Source organism: Dreissena polymorpha, chromosome 15 (genome assembly GCF_020536995.1).
Source record: "Dreissena polymorpha isolate Duluth1 chromosome 15, UMN_Dpol_1.0, whole genome shotgun sequence".
NCBI classification, from domain to species: Eukaryota; Metazoa; Mollusca; class Bivalvia; order Myida; family Dreissenidae; genus Dreissena; species Dreissena polymorpha.
The window spans coordinates 60,104,245-60,123,335 of NC_068369.1; the positions used below are offsets into that span (position 1 = coordinate 60,104,245).

Below are 19,091 nucleotides of genomic sequence, written 5' to 3' on the forward strand. Positions count from 1 at the left end.
TTTCTGCCTAACAACCAAAAGATAGCGAATTCAATCCTCACAGTGGGAGGTATTTTTAGATCTGCATAGGGTCTTAACCTTTTGATGTAATGAAGCTAACATACAAAGTTAAAGTTTTAAATAAAGTTGAAAGAACAAACTGTAATTGCTGCTAAACATTTCAAAATCAAATAAAACAGTTTAACATTCAACCATCAATTTTCTATACGACATGATTTTTTTTAAATTAATATTTTATCTATTTGCTATAAATTCAAGTGTTCATATCAATTTCGAATACAAGAAACATGAAATAGACTTTAAATTAAAATAAGCAAAATAAGTAATTTTCTTTTTTTAACTCTTTTTTACATATACCATGATGTAAAAAGTTGATATCATTTTTATAGTTTTGAGTGCGACATCTTTGACATTATTTATATTTCTGATATTTTATTCAGTACTTCACCATTACGCAGAGGATAAAAGTGTGTACATTTTTTGTTGAAAATGCTCAGATAATAATTATTTTTTAGGCTAGGATATTGAAGTATGAAATATGCCTTTTACCTGAATGCAATTTTCAAGGTGCATATTAAAACACAATTTGAAATAACATTTGTATTTAATTAAAAAAAATCTTGTTTATACTGTATACAGTAAGTTATTAAATATATATTGATCACTCTAATTTGTCCAGTGACAACACTAGTATCATTCTGGTCTTTGGCAAAGCTCATCAATTAATTCCAAAAAAGTTACTTTGTATTATAATTTATATATTCTTAAAGACTTAAACAACAATCTTTTGTCTTATTTTCTATACTTTCCTATAGTGCTTTCATTACTTCCAGACAAAACCATTCATACATATAAACAGCAACAAAAAATTAATAATATCCAGCAATACAAATATAAGTCAATAGATTGTGCGCTGAATTTTTCAATAATGATAAAATATTCTCTTCAATTATTTAATATCCACCACCAGAGTCCATACATGCATACATACATTTTATGTAAATAATGGATGCTATTGAGTACAAGATACTCCACTAGAAAAAGACAGCCAAATATTTCACACTTCAAATGATTCAAAGTTTTGATTCCAAATGTTGATCAACACTCACTGCAGGCTTATCATACAAAGACATTTTCATTGTGAAAATTACATTTCCTTTGTTCTCTATTGCACACGTCACCACATTATCCTCTTCACCATTTCTCTGCACCGCCACTGTCACAACTTCATTGGCCAGAGCCTCCCCCTTATAGATGGCTTGCACCTCCTTAACACTGTACCGCTCTATATGCTTGGTAAACCGTGGTAGGTGTCCACTCTTTGCAGCCTCACTGGTAGCGTCTGAGCACCACTTGAAGTAGGTGGCCTGATTCACATGTCCATACATATCCACGTCACTATGAAGTACCTTTATGTTAACCCTGTATGACATTTTCAAGTCCTCGAGTGGCATTTTTCTATTCCATTCAGTAGTTTGCAGTACAGCTTCAGCCAGTTTCAAATGGTCATTAAGACCGATAAAAAAATATTCGGGTAATGTTTCTGGTCTTCTTGTTTGCAAGTTAACAAGTACTATGTTCGTGATCACTCTCACCAAAATCTCCCCATTACCTCTTTCAATCCAATCGAGGACAAATGAAAATGAACTTTTGCCTACATTTGACACGTATTGAATAAAACGTAGAGGCTTGTCAATGCCATAGCTATTGTCATAGTTATGTAAATCATGCAGATTTTCACTGATCTTGAACCACTGGCCCACGACGAACAGGCCTAGATTTGTTCCATGACACATACGGGGGTAGTGTATGAACCCATGTTTAAGTCCTTGCCAACGCACTGCCTCTATCAGTTTAGCCAGGCTCCACATGAATAGTCGCCCTAATTAAGAGAAGGATATGTTGCGTTAAAATTACAAGAAGACGCTATGCTTGTCTGATTGTATCAAGTTCTATATGATTATTGAGTATCTTCTGTTTATTCAGTGTTATACCAGTAATGAACGGTTGTGCAGCATTGATGGCAGGTTAGAAAAATTAAGTGTAACCTATTCAATCATTATAATATGATACACATTCCATTCATATCAGTACATTACTACAAGATCTAATGTAGATCATAGTTTATAGAAGTATTCTTCATTTAAAATGGCCTTTTTACATTGAAAATGTTTGGTGATTTTGCACAAGCACAAACTTGTGTTGCTCTTATATCAAATTTTTGATGACATTTGAATGTTTTGGTGAATTTTCATGACCATTGTGAACACTATCTTTTCATTTACATTAATGGCAAACATAAGCTCTCCAGGTTTTTTTTTCAGCTTCCCAAAGACAAACATTCACATTGTCACCCACAAGCACTTCTCCCAGGTACTGGATATCTATACTTTTAATAGGGTATGCCTCTATATTCTGTTTAAAATGCTTCAATTGGCCTTTGACAGCTGCAGCTGTGCCACTGTGTAAACAATAGCTCAAATAGCTAGCCTGATTCACATGGTTATTGATATCACAATCGGAATAGCGGACTTGTATTGGATGCTTAAAAGCATTACTTGGAATGTAAACGGGTTCAAGTTTTTCAAGATTTGTTTTACTCTCAACTGATTGAAGATATCTAGCTCCTCCAGGAACGAAATTGGTGGGCAGTTGCTTAGGTCTTCGAGTTACTGTGCTGATGTACACAGATTTTACAATGAACCGCCCAAGAGATTTTTTTGTTTGAAAATCAGTCCATTCTGTCACATGGGTAAAGGAGGTTTCACCCATATGTGACAAATAAAACCGAAACAACATGGGTTGCTGAAAGCTAAAGCCATTTTGATACAGGTAAAAATCAGATTGCAGCAAGGGTGAGAGTTCAAGCATGCTTCTTGCAAGAAATATCGTGGAATCTCCAAGGGAAAATAATGTGCTGTCTATTAATTTCCGTAATGCCAAAACTCTTATGCTTTCCATCATTTTAGCCACAGACCAAAGGCTTAGTTTCCCTGTCAAAAAGAAACAAACATTTCTTTAATGCATATATACTTTTACAAAACATCACTTGTTACAACTGAACCAAGCACATAAGGTACATATGATGTATGACAGCAATCTAGTCCTACCTTTTGTTCTCAAACAAAATTCTGTTTTTCAACACATACTATTCTTTAATATATACACATATGCTTAAAGATCCAATAATATTTCTACAAATCTTTGACACAGAAGCTTAACCAACATTAGCTCTATCACAATTAAGATTACTTAATAACACAACTGCTAATAAATTAAAAGAAACAAGAGCTGACACCCCAGACAGCGCAGCATGCTTGACTATTCTTTGGCTTTGATAGTACATTTTGTGTGGGTAACCTTATATTATGACGACAAAGATATATTTCAAGTTGAATATTTGTCGGTATAGTTATATAGTATATATAAACTTAAAGATGTAATTTTTAGCTTGGCTGTTTTCGGAGAAAAACCCGAGGTATTGTCATAGCCAGCTCGTCGTCCCCCGTCTGCCGTCCGCGTCGTGCTAAAAACTTTACATTTTGTTAAGGTTTGAACATTGGCTCTTAAATCAAAGTGCTTCAACCTACGACTTTGAAACTTCACATGTAGCTGCACCTTGATGAGTTCTACATGCCACACCCTTTTTTGGGTCACTAGGGTAAAGGTCAAGGACACTGTTACCTCTCAAACAAAACAAAATTCTTACAAGCTTTCATTTATTAAAAACTGCACCCGCAACCGAGCGTGACACCCGTTATGCGATGCTCTTGTTTAAATAAAAACATGACATTTGATCATGCAAAGAAACTTGATTTTAAACTAGATGTTTTATCAATTAATTTAGTTCAATTAAAGGTAGTTTCATAGCAAAGACATGAATGTGCAGTACATACACACAGAATCACAGCATAATACCTCCATAATAACTTAAGTAAAAAGGACCTTAACACAACTGACCCAAAATGCAATTCCACCTAAGGGTACAAACATGATTGCAGCACAATACCTCTGTCCAAACTAAAGATATTGGACAAAAACACATTAAAAAAATTATTTTTAATTTCAAATGCCTGTAACCTAATAGCACACAACATTTAAGCTTATATTTCAATTCCAACTAACATTATTGAGCTTCTTTTATATCTTTTTGTAGCAACAGTGACCCTTATCTTTATCCAACCATCCCCAAATGCAACCCCATGTTAAGCCTGCATGTCAGCCAAAGATACCAGTTGTTGCAAACGCTAACCTAAATTTCCTTAGTAAAAAGTGCACAATAAGGGACATAATTCTGCTACTTTGCAGCTCATAGTTATGGGCCTTTATCAGTGACCTCACAGTTTCAATTGAATATCTGTAGCAGTTTGGACACTTAAAATATTAACTTGCACCCAAAGCTTAACCTGATTTTTAAAGTACAAAAAGCCACAAAATCATACTTAAAGGCTGGTCAAAGTGATATGTTTTGGTGTGTTACTGTATAAAAACAATGAACACAGCATGGTAAGTTATATTTCAATATCTGTTGTAGACAAAGAATAACAGAGTTTTGCAAGCAAAAAATAACATACATTTTATATTACAAAGGAGGCCTTTTATTGCTAAATTGCAGATCAGGGCTATTGACTTTGGGCTATTACTTTGCATGATGATCTTAAAGACATGTGTGAAGTTTCAATCAGATATCTTTAGTAGTTACAGAGATATGTGATGACTGAAGGCAAACTTTATACTTAAACTTGCATGCGCCCATAACCAGACATTTTTCAATACAAGAAGAGGCATTATCATGCTGAAAAGCTGATCAATATTATTGGTCTTTAAAGGGGCCGTCCAACAGATTTTGGCATGTATTAAAGCTTGTCATTAACTGCTTTAAATGCTTTATATTGATAAATTTAAACATTTAAACAAAAAATCTCCAGTAAACAATAAGAATACAATTTTAAAAAAGAAGAAAAAACGTTAACCTCCACAGGGCTCGAACCACTGACCCCTAGTCATGGAAGCTTGGAGTAAAATGTCTCCAGACTTTACTACTCGACCATCCACGCTCACGTCAAATCCAGAGGTATTTTTTAGCTATATAAGCAATCCTCGTAGTTTCCCAAAATATCGATTCGTGTCAAACGACGTTTTAATCTGTTGGACAGTCCCTTTAAGGTACATAATTATGCAATATTTATATCAACCTGTGTAGTAAACATAGAGACATGGAGTTGCTGTATGCATTAAACAGTTCAAAAAGAGGCATTATAATGCCAAATTGTAGGTCAGAATTATGAAACTTGGGACCTACAATAATGACCCAAAATGACATGTGTACAATTTCAATTGAATACATGTAGTAAACACATGTGTGAAGCTTCAATTGAATACATGTAGCAGAAACAGTGAAATGGTGATGTTGTACATTAACCTTAACCAGGGCATAAGGCAGAGGCCAACAATATTTGGGCGAGAAGAAAATCTCAGACTATCAGGCTTATATTAAAGCTAAATTGTTTATATCATACAATCGATATTGATATTTTACAATAAGTAAAAAGCAAAAACAAGAACTCAACATTGCCAAAGGCCTGATGGAAATAATAAACTAGCATAAAACTAATTGACTCATAATAACCTTATTTTCATGTTATGCTTTGTAGGATCAATGCACCACAGCACAGGCAAATGCAACGTTGAATCTTAATCCCATAATAACTATACCTCCAATTTTTCTATCAAAGTCTGTGTAGGAAAATCCTGGCAAGAGAACCTCCGCTGCAAACCCATCATCACTAACTCGATATTTGATAAGCCGATCTGGCTGTGTGGTACTTATATCTGGCAGGTGGGAAAATTTGTCTTCCATTGTTGACATCTTGCTTTAGAACGACACGTTTCCAACAGCCTGTGAAAAAAAAAAATATATAATATATATATATATATACATGTAGGGATGTTATAAAAAAATGTTGGGATAGTAGGGGCTATTTTACCTTTCTTGTGGATGTAAATGACAGGAGAGCCTAACAATTATTCAATTGTTTAGTGAGTACCTTTTGCAGAACACTAAATTTTACACTTTTAAGTGTATCATCTACAATTTGATTGATTAGAGGAGAACAAAATACATCACAGGTTGCGTAATAGACTTGGTATATTGCATGAATTATAACAATTGAATGTTTATATGAATATTTACATTGCAGGTTTTCTCATTATTTCTGAAAATTGGCGTAGTTGGAATTCCACTCTATTAAAATATGTTGAGTAATTACCTAAGTATATATATATATTATTCTTATTAATATGTCCAATATACAAAGATTATATTATCTAAGAAATATATAGAAATCATTTATCTTTCACAATATATATTTATTAACAACTATCATAATCATTATCGATGTTAAAAGAAACAAGAAATATCTTTAAAAAAGATATATGGCGTTGATTGTGGTCGATGTTTATGAACGATCAAAAGTTATCTCTATGAGATAAAAAGTAGCAGATGCAGTTCTTAGCTACATCACAAGCAAATCAATTACGGGGTGTTGCGCCAGATTTCGTGGCTTATTTTGCTTTATGTGATATTATTACTCAGATATCTATATTTACAGAATAGAAACACACAAGAAACATGAAAATAAACAAGTGTATATAGGTCAGCCGGCAATACTCGAATCTTATTTAATTGCATAATTATAGTATAGTGAATTATTGTGCTCATGCTTAATAAACTGGTCTAAATGGATAAATATTTCTAATTAATTTTATCAAAATTGGTACTTATCATGCAAATGTTGAAAACATATTAAAAATCGATGATTGACATACCACAATAATATCGCCGAATATCTTTATTTAGTATCTTTCTGATCAAAACAGACTTCAAGTGCACAATGTTTACGAGATGGCGTTTATATAAAGATTTCTGCAACTGACCGCAAACTGACCTTGATACCTTGCGGATTGGAATGCGATGCATTAAAGTTAGGCAACAATTCTGCTGCTGAAACGACGGCTTGTTTACGCCAACTGTACACAACCAAGGCAACAGCTGTGCCTAAAATATTGATATATCGACAAAGCGACTAAAAGAACTATTTACTCCATCAGACAAAAATAGCATAGATTCCAATTTTTTCCTTCAATGAAAAGATCGCAACCCCTTCTGCGAACTCCGGTGATGAACTGTATATAAACTCTGACTTTCACACAATGGCCGCGAATTGACCCGAAACCTCGCGGGTTGAAATGCAATGCAAGTAAGTACTAAATATGAGAATATAGCCTTTAGTATAAACGCTTTTGCGCTGGTAATTCTCTGAAATAAAAGGTGAACGCACAAACTGTATTTATGTCGAAAATTGATTGTAAAACTGTTCTATTTATTGAGCCTTTTAATTAGAGATAAAATTGTTTCATGCAGTAAAACAGTGTTACAAAGACGTGGATATGTTTCCAATGTTCTGGTGTTATACTCAAATGAGCCAATGGAATAAATGAAGTGTATTCATTCGTACCTAGCTGCGGGAAATTTTATTTGAATATTATTGGACACTTACAAAGGTCAAGTCATTTTATCAAACAAAACGCCGACAAACACGTCCTTTATAATTATACACGTGTGAAAAATAATGAACTTGTCTACTTTTGAAAAAAACAACATTTTTTTTGTATAACCTTTATCTATATTCATATCAAAAACATACACAAAAACATATTTCACGTCTTTGATATATATAAATAATTTTTAGGAGGGTACGTGTTGACCAATTCGGGTACGAGTTGACTAGTGAGGGTACGAGTTGACCAAAAATCGGGTACGAGTTGACCAAATCGGGTACGAGTTGACCGAAGGTACGAGTTGACTTAGGTACGAGTTGACTAGCTCCCCTCTGTTCATATTTTGTATTTAAAAATACAATACCTGTTCAAAAAAGAGTTTTATAAATGTAAGTATATGTTGCTTAAATGTTACAACGGGTAATATACATCGAACATACCAATCTAGTCGCCTCTTGTGTCACCAGTAAGGTTATGTAGCTCGTGTATGACTGAAAACTTTGATCGGGTCAAAATTTAGTACATTCCCACTCTTTGTCGCTCGAACGCTCGTTAAACAGGTAACAAAACACTATAAATGATCGCAACACATTCATAAGATGTTCTTCGAATTTGTTGCGTATTGAATACGTAAAATAAAATAAAAAACATTATTTTTATAGCGCCCTCGTGGTCATTTTGTCCCGCGTCCGATTTTTACAAGAGTTATTTTTGTTTTTTTTCTATTAATTATGGTTCAGCTGTTATCCCTTAGTCTCATAGTATCGGCCATTCGTATAGTATCGTGACTTAAACGAAAAAAAACTCAAGGAGTACAAGCCAGTTAGTGTTGTTTTTTTCGATTTTTAGAAGTATTTATTTATCTTATGGTTATTCATGACTATGACGACGATCAATCTCATGATTTCATGTGGTCTGCTTATTGTGAAAACAAAAATTAAAATTATTTTAGGAACAACATGAGCAAGAGTTTAATATTTTTTCCACTAAGATAATATTTATAAAACAAGCACATGCACATAGTAACAAATCTTATCAACCAATCAGAAGGACCGATACTATGCGACATTGAGATAAGTCTAGGCAGTATTTTGTGACAACAATGCCGATTTAAATGCTGTTTTCGTTAATTGTTATGACCAAAAATACACATAATTAAAGTTTATATTGACAAATGAAACATGCTTGTGTCTTTATTTTTCACTGCCAAAATTCGTATGTATTCATTAAGAGGGCCGAAACTACGGGTAGACATGCTATATTTTACGCAGTATAATGTTTATTTTTCTTAAAACAGTTAATACTGAGGGGTAATCACGTGAAAGTCAAGATTGCGACGTCCATGCCGAGATATGTTTAATTTATATCCTTTATTTCTTTTGTTTATTTTTTTAATGACGCTCACTTTTCAGCCATATCAGTAAACATGTGATATGCGTTTGTTTCGTATTAAATTTCGCTTTATATCTCGACTTTCCTCCCCGCAAATTTTCTTAGTGGAGCTTTAATTAGGTCATCCCGCTAAGAAATTTCGCAGCGAGTAAAGTCTTGATAAAGAGCGAGCATCACCACGAAATAAACGCAAGTAACCCAGCAAACATTTTAAATCGGTCCGATGTCGGCCCGATATTTATTTCAATATCGGCCCGACATCGGTAATTACATCGGCCCGACAACGGGAGTGCAACACGGCGCAATGTTGGCCCGACATCGGTATGTATATCGGCCCGACATCGGTAATTACATCGGCCCGAGATCGGGAGTGCAACACGGCTCGATGTTGGCCCGACATTGGTATGTATATCGGCCCGAGATCGGGAGTGCAACACGGCTCGATGTTGGCCCGACATTGGTATGTATATCGGCGATACCTTCTTGAGCCAGCATGGTGCCGACATACTTTTAACCATTCCTCAGTCCCTGTCTAGCCTCAATTGTTTTTAATTGTTGTTGGTAGTGTTAAGGGCCTAAAACAGTTTCTTAAATAAATGAAAGAACATTATCTTCAGACAACATTTTATTTTTACATTCTTTTCAACCAAACTGGAATACAGTATTTGCTAATTATACTACTGTCTTGAAACTGAAAATATTAAACTGATTTATTACTAATTCCAACATTTTTATTCTAATGGGGTAAAATTAATTAATATATACATTGACTAACAACAAATGTAAAAGAAATTATTTAAACAGACTCTATAATTCTACAGGTACAGAAACTGAAAAAGTAACACATTGAAACAAAATGTTAAATGACCAAATGACTTAAGTTTTGTATTTTGGTAATAGAATATTCAGCAAATGAAAATAAAATAAGAGAATTATGAAGAAAACCAACGTATCCAACATGCATATTGTATACATGGACAATTACCAAACATGCATGTATAAATGGTTCATATCACCCATATTATCAAAACTGGTCTATATACCCTGGCAATTAATAAAATAACCCTTTCTTTAAAATGGATAGCGTATGATACCCATAAAATAGTAACAATTAAGACTAGTTAGCAAAATACAACATAGTAGTCATAAGATACACACAAAATAAGAACAAATAAGACTAGTCAGCAAAATACAACAAAGTAGTCATACCTTACACAAAAAATAGTAACAAGTAAGACTAGTCAGCAAAGTACAACATAGTAGTCATACGATACACAAAACATAGTAACAAATAAGACTAGTCAGCAAAATACAACATAGTAGTCATACGATACACAATAAATAGTAACAAGTAAGACTAGTCAGCAAAATACAACAATGTAGTCATATGATACACAAAAAATAGTAACAAGACTAGTCAGCAAAATACAACATAGCAGTCATACGATACACAAAAATTGTAACAAGTAAATTCAGGAAATTGCTATCCAGCAAAAAAAACAAAACATAGTAATGGCACAAAATGTAAATGTACAAGTGACTAGAAATCTCACTTTAAGGTAATGGGCCATGTTGTCAATGGCAGAACACATTTTTTCCCCCTAAATCAAGTCAAGCAATTCCTCATTGTTGAATAGTCTTAAATGGTAAATACTAGCTGTGAAATGTGGAATAAGACTTGTAGTTAATCAGTTGTACTTTTTCTGAACTGCAGGTAAATATATATATTGACACAACATTTCCCAATTTCATGGAATGGGATCACATCCCCAAAATACTGAAAAAAAAGCCATTAAGTCAGACCATTCCTTTAAAGAGAACTAATAATGATATGCAGTATAAAGCAGCCAGTATTTGTTAATGAATACATTACAGTAGGACAGAGCAATATATTGCTGAATGATATATAATTGAGTAGTTTACTGGGACTTATTTACATATGGTTATAAATACCTTAAACTAACATATATTAAAATTATTTGTTGTTTTCACCAGGAAATGATCACTTGAAAATAAAAATAATTGAGTTCTGTCACTTATCAAATTCAAAATAAATTGAGGGAATTGATTTTTATAATTGAGTATTTTCAGAAATAAACACCTTGTATGTCCCCTGAACTTAGACATAAATTATGGGCATTTCTAGAAAGTTTTGAATAAAAAATATTACAAGAAAATTGTCTTCAATATTAATACAAACTACATGAAACTTGTTTTCTTCAAAAATGACAATTGAAAACAATTAGAACAAGAATATATTGAAAAGTTATGTTTACCTAAGTAACACACAGAGTTACAGCTATTTAGGTAATAAAGGCAAAAAAAAAACAAAAAAAATATACACTGCTTCCATCAGTATACATATTAAAAGAAAAGTTGTGTAAAATCATTAATTTCAAGTTCAAAGAGACCTTTACATCATAACAAATTGCAGCAGGAGACTAAATTAAAAGTTAAAACACACACGAGTTAAAATTCATTGGGACTGTTCATCACTTATTTTGGCTGTCCTCTTTTTTCTTCCACCGTCACGGTCAGAGGCTGTTCTAAACCATTCCCTGCACTCATGTTCAACTTCTGCAGCTGTGCATTTCAAGGACCGCATGACAGCTTCTGAAAATGGTAATGACATGTAGGCTCATGTTATTCTATATTCATTATATGTTCAAACAGTGTTGCAAGAATTAACGATACTGGGCAGTTTATAAACCAATATTATTTCTTAACCATTTTAAAATTACAATATGAAGACTACTTTTGAAAAAGGAAAACAGCCGGATGTAATTCTGTATGTATATATATATTCACACATATGGCCAGTTACGGGGTCTCTGATTAAGAAATAGGTCATGGGGTTCCCACTTTAAATACATGTATCTCCATACCCTTTTTTACCCGATATTAACACGAATTAAGGTGTATAGGGGTACCTTATATAGTATTATATATAAATACGTCATTTATTTTACGTCTCATACAAGGAAATATATAGCGACATTAATTGCTAGGTTCATGAAATTTCAATTTCAGACGTGATTGTGGTTTTCGATATAAGACCTTATTGCAACATTTGATTGCATTACCTCCCCTACACCCCCCTCATAGTAATTAAAGGTGCCTATAACGCGTGGTTGTATACAGACCCGGTTTTTTATATTGACCCCTTAGGTATAGTCTGAAAACTACCAAGACCGCGTAACTGGCACTATGAATTAGTTCTAACTGTGACCTTATCTTTTTACACATACTATGACAACTTACTCTGCACAGCATCAGCCAATAGAAAGTTTTCCAAATACTGCCTTTTTCTTCCTCCCATGCCAGCTGTACTGGTTTGCCACCTCATTTGACATGCAATGCTTCAGAATGCGCCGGCACACATCAGCGCGGTTTCGGCCACCCAATACAGACAAATGGCTCACCTGAAAAGAAACACAAAGCATCTGTACACAGTTCTCAGTTCATTAATTTATGTTGTATACTAAAAGAACAATAAGTAATTACCTAAGAAATAGCTGCCAAATGGCCTGTTGCATTGGGTGTACTGGAACATGATTCCCTTAGCATTGTAAACATGATTTAAGTGAAACAATTTTTTTTACCTGTCTGTACGAGTGCCAGTATGTTTTATCCCTTGATTTTGACATTGCTAATATAATACACGGAGTGTTCTCAGTTTCACCAAAATTTATTAGAAAGAATTTTATGAAACAACTTATAGCTGACTAGCTATTCATTCATGAAATTAAACAAACATTGAACAGTCGCGAAAACATGTGACATTTGATGACAGATAGCAATTTCAGAAAAAAAGCACTCTAAAAATGGTCTGATCTTGTGAATAAAGAAATAAAATTGTTTCCGAACAAAAATAAATAAAAAAGTCCAGGACAGAATAGTTCTACCTTGATTATTTCGAAATTGAGTCAATGCAGCTTTGTCGCGCGCCTATTTGTATGATCATACAGGACTGAATATATTTTAAAGTCAAATATTTCAAACGCATATTTACATAAAAAGTAATATGACAAATATATTTATTAAATGAAAGGTATTTTATAACATTAGGTGATATAAATTTAGTTGACATACTTTATTTTGTTTACTTCATAAGCCTGGGCAGATTCACTGCACAAGAGCCAAGGGAAGCAACCTGTGTATTTCCTTTTAACAACGGTTACTCTTCCTGGACATGATAATATTGATTTTATATCAAGTATCTTACACGGTTTTTAAAAGAGACATAGACAATTAAATTTAATAACAAGAAATTAAAAAGAAAATAATCAAAGTTACCTTTTCTCTTGAGTGTTAATTATGATATCGGGCCTATGTTGGGCCGATATCATACTTTGAACTGTTGAGTTATAAGTATTTTTATAACAACGGGCCGACATCGGGCCGACATTGTCCTATAAATATAAATTGTATAATATGCGACCTATCTTTCACGGTTTTTAAAAGAGACATAGACAATTAAATGTGTTAATTATGATATCGGGCCTATGTTGGGCCGATATCATACTTTGAACTGTGGAGTTATAAGTATTTTTTATAACAACGGGCCGACATCGGGCCGACATTGTCCTATAAATATAAATTGAATAATATGCGACCTAATTAAACGTTATTAAACAAGATGGATTCACTAAAATGGAAAATTGCAAAAAGTTCTCATCTCTTAACAAAATATTTTTTGTTTAACATAAATGTCGGTCCGATGTCGGCCCAACATCGGCAAATCTCTGCCGATATTCCATCATTTAGCCGATATCGGGCCGATATGGGCATGTTTGCTGGGAACTTTCTTACTGATATGGCTGGAAAGTGAGCGGCATTTTAACAATAAATACAAGTAATAAAGGGTATAAAACGGCGAAAAATAGCTACCTCGGAATGGACGTCGCCATCTTGACTATCATTTGATTACCCCCTTTACAAAATGGCAGCAATTAAGAAGACGAACGCGTTTGGCAGGAATGTTCAGCAAATATGTACACGACAAATTTAGTATTCTGCGAACTCCTTGTGACTATATCGGAAATATATTAAATCTTTTTATATTGTTTAAAATATTTGTATTATAATTGCGCTGGCGCGCTTTAAGTTCGGGAAAATTCAGTCGAATAATAACTGAACAAGTTGCTACGACCGTATTATAAAAATAAACATGACCATTTTCATATAAAATATGTGACAGGTCGATAATTGAATCATTTATCAATAAAATGTATAAATGTTTGACATGATTTTGTTTTACATTACATCACCTAATATATACAGTTGATCACTCAGGTCCGTCCGTCACGTTAATCGTATTGGTAGATGTACGCAAGCGTAGGTAGACATATACCATATCAGGTAAACTAACATCTATATTTTATTATTTAACTTCACCTTTCCACCTGTCCACTCTCCATTGTTATGCTAATTCCCCTCTAGCGCTGACAAATCGTATGCATATAACATCAATCGTTGATGCTATGCCTTGTTGATGTTGTATACGTACGATGAACGGCATTCTTGAAATCCATAAATATATAGGATTTAAATATATATTTGCAGGTAAATTGCTTAAGTAACATTGTTTTATGTTGTTTTATGGTTCTGTATGTTTTGAGCCAGTTTCATATTGTATTTTATGTAACCTGTATGTTTGATTGATTTACCTGTGCGACCTATATTCAAGTATTCATAACATCCATCGTCTCCATTGTTATTTATGTTTATATTGTTTACATTGTCGTCAGCTATATAGATATAACATCAATCGTTGATGCTATGCCTTGTTGATGTTGTATACGTACGATGAACGGCATTCTTGATATCCATAGATATATAGTAATTAAATATATATTTGCAGATAGTTGTATTTTACCTGCTGTCAGACCAGCCTAAAAGAACCAAGAACTGTAACAAATACATCACAAAAGAAACTGCCCATAGAAAGGTAGCATTTAGGTTTGTTATGAAACAGAATGTACCGCTTATTGATTCTCTTCTGTTCATAAAAACACAATTGAGTGAACATTCATCCGGCAATGTTATTGACATTTGCTGACCACGTTCGGATCTTGCCCCTATCATTGTTGGTGTTCATTCAGCAATAGAGATTTATATTCCGAATGCACTGATTGAACAATGTATCATTCGAATTCAATTTTATCGTGTATTATTGTCTTATAAGATTATTTTTTGTAAAACTTTCTTACTTGCTATGTGTATTCTAACAAAAATATTATTTTGCCGGCATGGCATGGCTTCTAGTTTGCAGCTTTCATATTTTTATTTAAACACGGACTCGAACTAGATCGTAGAAGACTTACGTCGAAGAAAACGTGGTAGAAATAGTAAAGCATAGTTATTTATAAAGCAGTGTCTTACTTCATTGCGCATCTTTTTAATGCATGGCCTGAACATAGGTGAATTGTCGGTAATCTAAATAGCAAAAATAAGAATACAACGTGTTGCTCTTTTTAGATGCAATGCTTAAATATTATTTAAAAGTTACATTATTTGTCAAGAAAAAACAAGAATACGTGTGTGATTATCAAACAATAAATGCAATGTACTAAGCAGTTATATGCGGTTTTATAATAAAACACAAATAAAAAGGGGGTCACCGCACTTTTAACAGATATGTTTTGTTTTAATTATCCTAACCGTCTAGACGTCAAATTTCATTTACAAAAACAGCAATAAGACAAAACCCAAGTACCGGTACATAGATTGTCAGAAATATGCATAAACATTAGAAATTGTTTACAATCTTATCTGGGATCACAACAGCTTACCAAAAGACATTAATAACAAGAAATATCTTTAAAAAAGATATACGGCGTTGATTGTGGTCGATGTTTATGAACTATCAAAAGTTATCTCTACGAGATAAAAAGTAGCGGATGCCTTTTTTCTGCGCAGTTCTTAGCTACATCACAAGCAAATCAATTACGGGGTGTTGCGCCAGATTTCGTGGCTTATTTTGCTTTATGTGATATTATTACTCAGATATCTATTTTTACAGAATAGAAAAACACAAGAAACATGAAAATAAACGAGTGCATATAGGTCAGCCGGCAATACTCGAATCTTATTTAATTGCATAATTATGGTACAGTGAATTATTGTGCTCATGCTTAATAAACTGGTCTAAATGAATATATATTTCTAACTAATTTTATCAAAATTGGTCCTTATCATGCAAATATTGAAAACATATCAAACATCGATGATTGACATACCACAATAATATCGCCGAATATCTTTATTTAGTATCTTTCTGATCAAAACAGACTTCAAGTGCACAAAGTTTACGAGACGGCGTTATATAAAGATTTCTGCAACTGACCGCAAACTGACCTTGATACCTTGCGGATTGGAATGCAATGCATTAAAGTTAAGTAACAATTCTGCTGCTGAAACGACGGCTTGTTTACGCCAACTGTACACGACCAAGGCAACAGCTGTGCCTAAAATATTGATTTCTCGACAAAGCGACTAAACGAACTATTTACTCCATTAGACAAAAAAGCATAGATTCCAATTTTTTCCTTCAATGAAAAGATCGCAACCCCTTCTGCGAACTCCGGTGATGAACTGTATATAAACTCTGACTTTTACACACCGGCCGCGAATTGACCCGAAACCTCGCGGGTTGAAATGCAATGCAAGTAAGTACTAAATATGAGAATACAGCCTTTAGTATAAACGCTTTTGCGCTGGTAATTCTCTGAAAATAAAAGGTGAACGCACAAACTGCATTTATGTCGAAAATTGATTGTAAAACTGTTCTATCTATTGAACCTTTTCATTAGAGATAAAATTGTTTCATGCAGTAAAACAGTGTTACAAAGACGCGGATATGTTTCCAATGTTCTGGTGTTATACTCAAATCAGCCAATGGAATAAATGAAGTGTATTCATTCGTACCTAGCCGCGGGAAATTTTATTTGAATATTATTGGACACTTACAAAGGTCAAGTCAGGGTGAAAAGCTGGCTTAATACAGCTTACGCCGAAAAAACAATATTTAATCACAAATATAATACCATACAGTATGAAACTCGACCTTAATCATTAATAACTTACATGTTCACAGATTTCGGCATGTTTTGAAGTTTGTGTTTAAATGCTTCAAATTGATAAATGTAAACAACAGGCCTAAAGAGCTCCAGTATAAAACAAGTATGAAATTAAAGAAAGAAAAAAAGTTAACCCCGCCTGGGATCGAACCACTGTTAATTGTATTATGAACCAACTCGGTCATTTCTGATGATACTGATAACAAAAATATTGAGTTGTGATAATAGCATCATCGGTGTTGCTATAAATATATCCTCGGTTAAAAAAACTGCCGCAACACCCCTTTAAGATTATTCAAATTTTACTGCGTAAGAAGATTGCAAACAATCCAATAACCAAAGTATACAGTATATAATACGTTATTAAAATACGCTGAGGTGCAATGTTGTTTTTATGCTCTTTCAATTTTTATCCAGTATTAAATAAAATGCGCATGTTATTGATTTGCTATTAAAATAAGAACAAACAAAACACTTTTTTTCTTTTAAAGGTCAATTCTGTTTAAAGGTATACATTTATCTCTCATTGTATTTCAATATTATACGTCAGTTAAACATATATTAAATTGGTCGGCAAAATTTGCATTTTAAAAATATATATTAAAGCAATATTGACAAAAGGTCTACAAAGATATGGTACGACTAATCTTATAATTATTGATGTCAACTGCCATACAAGGCTTGACTTTTAAGTAGCTTTACCCATTTACGCCAAGTGGACTCTCCCATCCTTCAAAATTGGATCAATTTATTTCCAAAATTAGGGATGTCTAGTATATTTATTTGTATATTTAGAATATTTCTTACAGAAATTCATTTAAGCAAACAGCGCAGACCCAGATGAGACGCCGCATCATGCGGCGTCTCATCTGGGTATACGCTGTTTGCCAAGGCCTTTTTTCTAGACGCTAGGCATAAATGGGTTAAGCACATTACTGGTCAGCGAGTTTCTTGATAATACTCTCTTAATAATAAGGAATATCGCATGAAAAAATTACTGATACATCCTGGGCTCATCGTAAGCGCATGTAAACAATTGTTTAGATGCGCGTGTATATGTACGAAGGCCGTATATGGGGGTCATTAACATGAGGTAATTTTCGACTGTACAGGATTATTTTCCGGACATTTATATAATTAAAGTGAATGGATAAAGAGCGGTAAAAATAACGTAAAACATTAAATTGATGATGTTATTTGTCGTTTTCTTTGTGTGTAAATAGAGATATAATTCATTTTCAATATCAATACAAACAGTTCAAATAAGAATATCTTTGTTCAAGGGAGAAAGTTCAAACTGTTAATTTATATTGTTAAATGAAAAAAAACAACACTTTTCTTTTAACGAATTGTTGCTGTTAACTTCAAGGAAACAAGCATCTGTAAATATGTGGCGAAGCCAATTATGTTTAAGCGTTACAAAACACGTTCAATAAGAAAAACGTCCGGTTAACACTGCTGTCTGACAAATACTCGCTAAACAGTACAGATTTAAATATATTCTTTGTTTTAAGACTAAGTCTAAAAATGGCTGGTGAATACAGGTCCTGATATAAATCCTCAAGGCCATTTCCGGTCAGAGTTCCTTAGCAACATAATCCCAGGAAACGACAACGGCCCCATATGCTTCGATTTCAAGCTTGGCTGGGTTCACCTTGTCATCAACACTGTAGGCGGTGCCCCTTGTCATCGCAATAACACCCTCTGGCGAAATTGTGTCATGTGACCCAATGAAGTCACGTGACACTTTGTTTGGTCCGAAATTAATAGCAACAAGATATCTGGAAAAAATAATTTGTACGTTTGATGTAATTGTTAACTAATTAAGCCAAGGCGTTGACAGTAAAGTCTTCTCCGGTTATGATGATAAAACATAAATGAATTTGTTCCGTTAAACCATAACACATGTTTATTAAGATACGCGTCCATTATTGAAATATGAACACTCTACAGGCATAATCAGGAGAGTAATTCATGTAACAGTCTGTTTGTATTAAAACTTTTTTTAAAATACATAGGCTATTAATATAAAATGCACTACTCGTTTCCACGAGTCAG

The 19,091-nt window shown here is 33.5% G+C and overlaps 2 protein-coding genes across 10 annotated transcripts in view; both read right to left on the reverse strand.

Annotated features, from left to right (window-relative positions):
- The window catches only part of LOC127860371 (uncharacterized), an 83,872-nt gene extending 67,430 nt beyond the window's left edge, over positions 1 to 16,442 (reverse strand). For 4 of the 7 annotated variants that reach the window (XM_052398405.1, XM_052398406.1, XM_052398401.1 and 1 more), the window contains exon 1: positions 8,001 to 8,074. Coding sequence is in view for 1 of the 7 variants with exons in the window: in XM_052398404.1 (XP_052254364.1) it covers positions 5,716 to 5,869 (154 nt within the window). In the remaining 6 variants the exon portion in view is untranslated. Of the gene's footprint in view, positions 1 to 991; positions 1,883 to 5,715; positions 5,900 to 6,947; positions 7,058 to 8,000; positions 8,113 to 16,311 lie in introns of those variants that run through there. The other 3 variants (XR_008039730.1, XR_008039729.1, XM_052398404.1) reach the window with 3 other exon arrangements.
- LOC127860369 (neutral and basic amino acid transport protein rBAT-like) overlaps positions 1 to 19,091 on the reverse strand; it is a 72,353-nt gene that overhangs the window by 41,408 nt on the left and 11,854 nt on the right. For 2 of the 3 annotated variants that reach the window (XM_052398397.1, XM_052398399.1), the window contains one exon: positions 17,506 to 18,814. In XM_052398397.1, coding sequence (XP_052254357.1) covers positions 18,610 to 18,814 — 205 coding nt within the window. In that variant the 3' untranslated portion in view covers positions 17,506 to 18,609. Of the gene's footprint in view, positions 1 to 17,505; positions 18,815 to 19,091 lie in introns of those variants that run through there. The other variant, XM_052398398.1, reaches the window with a different exon arrangement.